The sequence below is a fragment of the Haplochromis burtoni genome, unplaced genomic scaffold (genome assembly GCF_018398535.1).
Source record: "Haplochromis burtoni strain Fernald_Lab_line unplaced genomic scaffold, NCSU_Asbu1 Contig_905, whole genome shotgun sequence".
Taxonomy (NCBI): domain Eukaryota; kingdom Metazoa; phylum Chordata; class Actinopteri; order Cichliformes; family Cichlidae; genus Haplochromis; species Haplochromis burtoni.
This window is the reverse complement of record NW_024583266.1, coordinates 99,675-108,872: the sequence shown is the minus strand read 5'-3', so window position 1 is coordinate 108,872 and position 9,198 is coordinate 99,675. Positions and strand designations below refer to the sequence as shown.

Here is a 9,198-nt window from a genome sequence, read left to right as displayed (position 1 = left end):
CTGAGAATTTTCTTAGAATTTGGCCGCTAGGAGCCACTTTTTGCACAAAGATTCTTTAGGGATACGGGCCCTGGTCTCGAGGCTGTCAGTAAGTGTAAAAAGCAGTTGGATATTTTAAGAGTCTAAAAAGAACTGTATTGGTTACCATGTAGGTGCAAACAGTCATTTCAAGATACTTTCAAAGCAGGTCACTTATTTTATGCAGCGCCTGTTGTTAATCCTCTTGACTAGCCTGTCAAAATAAGCAAAGATATAAATCATAAAAAAATCACATGTCGCTTTTCAGCAATGTATAATCTCCTACTGACAAAGGCAGGAGTATGCCTAGTACATGAGTACAAAGACATATGTCCAAAAGCTAGATTTGAATTGAACTCAAAGTCAAATGTATTCACCACTGCACCAGTTTGTCCTTGTACCACACCTTAAAAGGGTTTTAGAGAGCTGTTAACAAGCTTAGTGGACTTCAGCACTAAGCAGGAGAGGAACTACCAGACCCCCCGTCATCAACGAGTGCCCAGTGGAGAGAGTGGACAGCTTCAAATACCTCGGAGTTCACATCACGCAGGACCTGTCATGGTCCTGTCACATCAACACCGTGGTGAAAAAGGCCCGACAGCGTCTCTACCACCTCAGACGCTTGAGAGACTTCCAACTGCCCTCCAAGGTGCTCAGGAACTTTTACTCGTGCACCATAGAGAGCATCCTGGCGGGAAACATCTTAACCTGGTTCGGGAACAGCACCATGCAGGACAGACGAGCTCTACAGAGGGTTGTGCGGTCAGCTGAGCGCACCATCCGCTCCGAGCTCCCTGACCTGCACTCAATCTACAGCAGGCGGTGCTGGACCAAGGCCAGGAAGATTATGAAGGACCTCAGCCATCCCAACAACAGACTGTTCTCTCTGTTGAGGTCAGGAAAGCGATTCCACTCCCTGAAGACCAACACAGAGAGACTGAGGAGGAGCTTCTTCCCACAGGCGATACGGTCTCTCAATCACACCACCACACAGTACTGACCCACACATATGGTTCTTACACACACACTGGACTTTCTGGACTTTGTTTTTGCACAACACTGGTCACTATATTCTTCATTTCCGGTTAATACTTGTACAGCTGCTGTTATTGTGTATATATTTATTTATATTTAGATTTCTTCATACATTCTTATATAGTTCTATATTGTGTATTTTGTTGTACAGTTATTTTATTTTCAACTTTAATTTATATATTTTATCTTATTCTTCCCAGTTAAATTTACCCTTCATTCTAATTTGTGTTGTACAGTTATTTCATTTTTAACCTTAATTTATATTTTATTCCTTCCTAGTTAAATTTACCCTTTTTAATTTTTCATATTTATTTCCTATCTTATTCATAGCCTTTCCTTTTTTGTTTTCTTTAGGTCACGAGCAGTTGTCCAAGCATTTCACTACATATCGTACTGTGTATGACTGTGTACGTGACAAATAAATTTGAATTTGAATTTGAGCTTTATGGCCAGATTGTGGGGGTGTTTAGTGAGTTTTGACTAAGTTTCATTTGTGCTTTCACCAAAATCTTCAGTCATAACTTAAACAGCTGGGTGTATTGAAAATACAAAGTTTTTATAAAGCGAGACCATTATTGTTTTTCAAACATGTTGACATCTGCAGTGTAATCTATTTATGTGCCATGTTATTATGTAAAACCTGGCACGTTTACCTCTGTGCGTGTCCGTGTCTTTTTAGTAGCCTGCTGTTAGTCTAATATTGTTAATGGCTCTTGTGAACAACCAGGATTCCAAAGTGTTCATAAGCAAAATCACTAATTACAGAGGCGGAGGCATTTATTAAAAAAAAAAAAAACAAGACTTGGAAGAGGAAAACTCGTTTTAAGATGTTTACTGTGAGCTTTCTAACGTCTTGTAGACTGAGTTACTAAAAAAGAGTTATCACTGTTGTATCATTGGGCGTGGGCTGTTGTTTGGTCATGTGACGCACAAACATGATTGTCGGAGGAAGCCATGCAGGATCATCAGTCCTTTACTCCGATCCGAGCGTGCTGAGCTCTTACAAATCGCTGCTTATGTTTGGTTCAGTTACAGCGGGATGATGGCTGATCTTTACCAGCACCCGGTTTTCTTTGAGTGCGAGAGTCTTAAAAAAGAACATCTGACTAGATTACAAAATTATTTCCGTAATCGTCGCAAATCAGGCGGAGGAGATTGCGGACAACTGACGAGAGTGGACGCAAACGTCTACAGCGTGGTTTTCCAAAATAAAAAAGGTAAGTTTATCATGCCTTTTAACATATCTAAATATTCTATATTTATTATTAAAATTTATATTTATATATAATAAATAGATTTATTTATGCACGAAATATCTTATTTATTATTATTATCATTTCTCGGTTAAAATAGCCGTAACAGAAAGGTTTCAGCTGTTTAAGAAATATTACATTTTCACCGTTGAAGTACAGCTGTGGGTGGGAGTAGTGAGAAAGGAAACGTAAACCAAACGTTAGTCTGGCAACCGAAACTTGTTACGCAACGTTAAGTTTCGTTTTCGGTGATCAGCAGCTGCCTCAATGCTGAGTTCAGGGAATTTGGGAAACTCTGATTTCCCACCGTCACATTTGAACTCTTTCCTCTGTGAGTGGGCTGTTTAGAGGGAGAGAGCTACTATGAGATGACGATATTATTGCAAATACAGTTTTTTTTTTATTGTATTTTCTGTTTGAATGTGTTTTAGTAGATAAAGTGAAATGAGTTGCAGAGGCTTTAAAGCAGAAGTTAGCAATATATTGTGTTGGACATACTTCATATGTGCTATGTACTGACTTGGTAGCTTGTGAAGCTTGCACACAAGAATTTCACTCACATGTGCTGTACCAGTGCACCAGTAATGTGGTGTGACAACAAATTTGATTTGATTTTGATTTGACCACTGAATTATAGTTTCTACCAAACTGGCAGTGGGTGAAAGGAGGAGGAAAAAAGAACAAAGAAGGGCAAAGAAAACAAAAAGAAAGAGTTAAAGTTATATAATAAATTCAGTCTGTAATTTGAGATATCTGTCAACAGATCAGCAGAGAGTCCTTCAGAGATCAAAGCATGTTTTGGAGATTGAAGATTGTAGTGTTGTGTTTACTGTCCGAGAAAGTCTGGAAAATTCTACCTCCTCTCACTTCATGACCCCCACTTCCAATCCAGCAGAGGTAAATTTCACATTTTTGTTTATCTAGATTTTTAGTAGTTTTATGCATCCATATGAATTGAACATTGTCCATTTTATAATAATATTAATGTAAGCAGGGGTTTGCTACAAATTGATAGCTGTTCTCATTTGCATGTCTTCCCAATCACAGACTCCTGAGCACATTCCTGCCTCGTCTCTTCTACCAAGCGATGACGGGTATGAACTACATGTTAATAATTATCTTAGTTACCTATATGTCCACATGCTCAGCAAGAACCTGAGAACATACTTGCCTGTTTAGCCTGCTCTGCTGATCTTTACTGTGAGGAGGGGAGAGTTTTAGTCAGGAGGCGAGCTCAACCTGCTGCTGCAGATGAAGTTAGTGATTGGAAAGCTGAGGTAGACGCTCTCTTTGGTGGCTACTTTTGCCATTATGAGTTAAAGCCTTACAAGGTTGAAGCTTTGGTTCAGTCCAGCAGCTCTCCTCAGACTGTGAGGTGAAAGTGTACACAGATGAGTCTGGGAAGAGTCTGAAGTAACTGTTGCTGCTGTGAAGGACTTTGGTAGTGTGAGAGGTTAAAGTCTGAGCCAAGTCATCCTGTTTGATAACAGAGAGGAGGCAGTGAGGGCCATACAGGAACCATGTGACAGGCTTCTTCAAGGGATAGATGCACCTGATGAAGATACAGCAAGAGGAGCCACTGCCAGAGCTCCTGGAGGCAGAGTCCACATGGAGGTTATTCAGGGACTAATCGAGAGCCAACAGGTGAAAAATGCTGCTGTAATTAAGATAAATCACAACTCACAATAAAACACATTTTCTAAGCCCACCAAATCTCCTGCTCTTCTCCTAGGTGGATGCTTTGGTGTCTCCTATGGTTGGCCATAATCCTCACTCTACCCGTGTTGGAAATGCTTTGTTTGAAGTAGCTGGACGCCAGCTGACCACAAGGTTTAGAAAGGAAGCAGAAGATGAAACAATGCCTGGTGACTCAGTACTGCTGGAGGGCTTACCTGGACTTCAGTGTAATGCAGTCTTCTTCCTCAATCTTGTTCCCTGGGACGGTGACTCAGACGGCGTGCCAGTCCAGGTGAGATAGTAAAGGAGGGATTTTATTATACTGCCTGTTTGTGAGGACACTTTTAATGGAGTCATTTTCCATAATCCAGTATTTTTACCCTCTATAGGTTCTTCGAATGGGCATCAGAAAGATCCTATCTTCCTGTGAGACAAAAGGATTCACATCTGTCGCTCTTCCCGTCATTGGTGCTGGGATTGCTCTGAAATTTCCTGACAGTGAAGTGAAGAGGGTGTTAACAGAGGAAATGCACATATTTGAACAGGAGCGAACAGGCATCACACCATTCCTGATCCGCATCGTCATTCACTTTGATGACGCGGAGACACTCAAGGTAGTGGAAAAATCTTTTTCCCTAAAAATCAACTACCGACAAATGCTGAGAGTTAAAGAATGCCACCATTCCTTATCTTAAACTCAGAATATAATAATCAAATATCTCACAATTGGAAAAGCTCATTTTCCTATATCAGTCAGCAGGAACAGTCTCATCTGACCCCAATATTTGGTTTATCCTTCATATTTTATTTTTCAAAGCAGCAAGGCTTCAGGAGGCTTCACAAACCTGATTTAACTTTAACTTGGAAACATACTGTATACACAATCATTAACCAATCAGCTATTGTTTCCTCTGCAATATATACTGTACAGTATATATTGGAATCATTACTAATGCTGGAAATTTGTTGTCTTTGCAGACATTTGGCTCTGTCCAAAATAAACAATTCACTGAAGATGTTCAAAATAAAGACCAAGATCAAGGTAGGTGTAGAAAATATCCACAGATAAGAATCCAGACAGTGCTTTTTTTAAACATAAATCATAATTTGATTCTTTTTGTTAAAAAAAATCTTTTAAAAAAGAGACCATAATAAAACATCAACAGGAAATTACAACATCTGATGTAGAATATAAAAAACATTCAGTTGGAAAAGTTTAAATCTTACCTGTCCAACTGAAGCTTTTCTGTCAGATCAGGGGGTATCACCCTCATAAACCTCACTTTCTTGTGGGGTCCCCCAGGGGTCCATTCTTGGCCCAGCCCTTTTTTGAATTTACATGCTCCCTATGGGCTCAACCTAAAAACAAACAAACAAACAAAAAAAAAAACATGGCATCACATTTGACTGTTATGTAGACAAAAAAATTTTACCTGCCACTGAAACATAAATCTGTGAGTCCTCCAAAGGTTCTACTAGATTGTTTGGAGGATGTTAACGCATGGATGGCTTTAAACTTTCTTAATTAAAAGGAACAGAAAAGAGAGGTCATTGTGTTTGCTCCCTGTCACCACTACGACTTTGGCTCTTGATTAAAAAAAACCTTTGCGAGGAACTTAGGAGTGATTTTTGACTATCTATCTATTTATCAATCTAACGCTTGATAAAACAGATCAATGCTGTAATCAAAACTATTTTTTTTCATCTCCGGCTATTTAAAAAAGTGAAGCCATTTTTCCATTTCAGAGACTTTTGTAATAGTCTTTATTCAGGATTCAGTCTGTAATTAGTTAGCCGAGTGCAGCTGGTCCAAAACGCTACAGCACAGTTACTAACTGGCACGCACTGTACTTTTATTTGCCTTATTTCTTCCTGAAATCTTCTAAATTAATGTTTTTTTTTTCTTAAATTGCATCACATCTTCCTACTTTTATATCTTTTGATTGTTTTAAATTTGCAGCACTTCGGTCTCAGTTGTTGTTTTTACATGTGCTATATAAAGAAGTTTGACTTTGACTGTTGATTCTGTTTCAAACCTGAAACCCTGGCCAAAAAGTATTTCGAAGGCAGCAAAAGTAAGAAACAAATGTACTTAACAGAGTGATTGTTCTCCTCTAGAGTCAACAACGATGAGGTTGGTCCTGCTGGGAAAAACTGGATCTGGGAAAAGTGATTTGGGTAACACCATTCTTGGAGAGGAGCTCTTTGCCACCTACCATTCTCCAAACTCTGGGACAATGAAATGCCAAACAGAAACCAAAACAGTCAGTGGAAGAAGCATCACTCTGATCGACACCCCTGGTTTCTTTGACACAGGAAGGTCTGAGGAAGATCTGAAGCCTGAGATAATGAGCTGTATGACAGAGTGTGCTCCTGGGCCTCATGCTTTTCTCATTGTGCTTCAAGTGGGCAAATTCACAGAGCACGAGCAGGCTGTCATCACTAAGATAGTTCAGTATTTCTCAGAAGAAGCTCTAAAATATGCTGTAGTTGTTTTCACTCACAGTGATCAGCTCAAGAAAAAGATGAAAATTGAAGATTTTGTCAGTCAGAACAAAAATCTGAGTGATCTGGTGTCAAAGTGTGGTGGTCGGTGTCACGTCTTTGATAACAAACACTGGAACAACAACCAGCCAAACAACTACAGGAGCAACCAGTTCCAGCTGGAGGAGTTGCTGAAAACAATAGAAAAAGTGGTGGTGGAAAAAAACGGAGGTTACTACACAAATAAAATGCTGCAACATGTGGAGACGGCAATACAGAAACAGGTAGAGCACATTAGACACTCAATGCCAGATAAAACCCCAGAAGAGATCAGAAAGCAGGCTAAATCTGATGTGTTTAACAGGTTTCTGATCCAAATGGCAGGGATTGCAACAGGAGCTTTGCTCGGTGCTTTTTTTGGTGTTGTAGCATTGGCTGAATTTGCTATCAAAGCTGTGAAGAACCCACAACTGATGAATGTCCCAAAAAAGCTTTTCACATTAGCACGAGTACCAGCTGCACACGAACCAAAAGCACTAGTAGTTGTTGGAGCAGTAGGCTTGACAGCAGCTGTAGGAGTAGGAGGAGTAATGGGAGGTGTCATTGGAAATGAAGCCGCTAAGGATGCAGAGTCACTTTCAGAAGCTGTACAGAAAACATATAAGGCTGTAGAAGAAAAAGGAAAATCTCTCACTCACTTAATGTAAGGGTTTCATAATAATCAGATATTTATGTGAACATTTGATTATTTTATTACCTCTTGATGTTGTTACATTATATATAATGTTTAAATATTTAGAAGGCGGTAGAGAAAATTTGGAGTCCAGTCCGTTAGACAGGAGGGTTTTGTTGTTTAGCCACTTTAGCACTTAACACTTTTTTTGCCTGACTGCCATTTGGTGGTGGGAACATATTCTTTGGTGTGTTTATGAGAGATTTATGTTCAATAGGTTTGTGGTCCTTAAAAAGTAAAACGATGAGCTTAAAAGATTCTCACCAAGTCTGTCAGTATGCTTGTTTTGCTTGTGAGGTTGTTGCTTGATCTCCCTGGTGCCTCATTATTTTGTCTTGTCCATATAAAGGACAAGACTGTTTATGACCATGAAACACAGACTTAAAAAACTCCAACAACCACTGAAGAAATTAGGTTTTGTTTCTGTTTTTTTCCTGATATTGTCAAATCTCTATTTTTACTTAATTGTAAACGATCTAATATTGATAGAACTACTTGAAATGTGTATGATATATTGGTGATGTGATTGACAGATCAAAGATGACGTATTAAGCAATAAAAGCACTAATTTCTGACAAGATTTCCCATTGCCCATTTGTTTTGTTTTGAGATTTTTTCCCTCCACATCATAGTTTTTTTCTTGTTGTACTGCACTTGCATGTTGTGATTAACATGAGACACTGAGGAAGAAAAGGTGTGAAGAAAGGACATTTAGAGGGGCTACAAAACTGCCAAAGTGTTGCCAACAAAGTGCAACAACTGTTTCCCCACCTGAAATTTTGCCTGTGCAAAAACATGAACTTTTGTCATTGTGAATCTTTGAGTTGAGTGTATCGTTACCAGCATGCACAGTAATTGGTCATATGGCCCATATTTCAATTTTCAGTTCAATCTTTAGTGTTATTTACATAGTCCCAAATCACAACAACAGTCTTCTCAAAGTTCTTTCTATTGTAAGGTAAAGACACTACAATGATACTGGGAAAAAACTCAGTTGACCTCTTATGAGCAAACGCTGGCAACAGTGGAAATGAAAAACAGGAAGAAACCTCAGGCAGAACCAGCCTCAGGGAGGGGTGGCCATCTGCTGTGAACAGTTGGGGAGGAAGACACGACAAAAGGCAAGTTGTGGAGACGAGACAGATTAAAAATAACTAACAATTAAATGCAGAAAAGTGTATAAACAGTACGTGAAAAAGGTGAGTGAAGAATAAACGCGCAGTGCATCATGGGAATCCCCAAGGAGCATATGCCTAGTGCAGCAAAACTAATTAGGTTTCACCTGATTCAGCCCTAACCATATGCTTTATCTAAAAGAAAGGTTTTAAGCTTAATCTAAAAAGTAGAGATAGTGTCTTGTCTCCTGAAGAGGGGCCTCTGATTCTACTCTAGGAACCACAAGAAGGTCTGCAGTGCAAGAGCGAAGTGCAGTGAGGCCTTAAAGATAAGATGGGACCTGATTATTCAAGTATGTGTATGCATAATGTAAACAGAACTGGTCCTATCACAGAACCATGTGGAAATCCATAATGTAAAGTAGATTCTCCATTTACATGAACAAATTGGAGACTATTAGACAGATAGGATTCCAACCACTGCAGCGTCGTACCTTCAATACCTACAACATGCTTTAATCACTGTAATAAATTAACAGAGATGAGTCCACTGTCAGAGGCCATAAGAAGATAATTCATAACTTTGACTAAAGCTGTTTGTGTACTGTGATGGGCTCTGATACCTGACTGCAACTCTTCAAATAAACAATTTCTCTGCAGATGATCTGTTAGCTGTTTTACAACTACTCTTTCAACAACTTCTGAGATAAAAGGAAGGTTGAAAATTGTCCTGAAATCATAATTAGTTTTGCATGTAGACATACAACTCATCTCGCAGGATCAAACCTTCAGTCTCATGAGAGAGTGCAGAGCTCTTACTAATTGCTTTGTATTTTATGAAAATATTTCCATATTCACCACAGTTTAGGAGACCACTATGAGA

The 9,198-nt window shown here is 39.2% G+C and overlaps 1 protein-coding gene across 1 annotated transcript; it reads left to right on the top strand.

Moving 5' to 3' along the window:
• The first annotated feature begins 1,958 nt into the window (after nucleotides 1-1,958).
• On the top strand, nucleotides 1,959-7,780 carry LOC102307541. Its single transcript, XM_005951073.3, has 8 exons — nucleotides 1,959-2,270; nucleotides 3,070-3,203; nucleotides 3,354-3,400; nucleotides 3,797-3,950; nucleotides 4,039-4,275; nucleotides 4,373-4,597; nucleotides 4,962-5,025; nucleotides 6,102-7,780. The coding sequence occupies exons 1-8, from the start codon at nucleotides 2,093-2,095 to the stop codon at nucleotides 7,172-7,174; spliced, it is 2,112 nt and encodes a 703-aa protein (XP_005951135.1). The 5' UTR covers nucleotides 1,959-2,092; the 3' UTR covers nucleotides 7,175-7,780.
• Nucleotides 7,781-9,198: the final 1,418 nt, after the last annotated feature.

Coding starts and splice junctions, on each gene's coding strand:
- LOC102307541 (XM_005951073.3), top strand. CDS start 2,093: ATGATGGCTGATCTTTACCAGCACCCGGTTTTCTTTGAGTGCGAGAGT. Junction 3,204..3,353: donor CCACTTCCAATCCAGCAGAG/GTAAATTTCACA, acceptor TCCCAATCACAG/ACTCCTGAGCACATTCCTGC. Junction 4,276..4,372: donor CAGACGGCGTGCCAGTCCAG/GTGAGATAGTAA, acceptor TACCCTCTATAG/GTTCTTCGAATGGGCATCAG.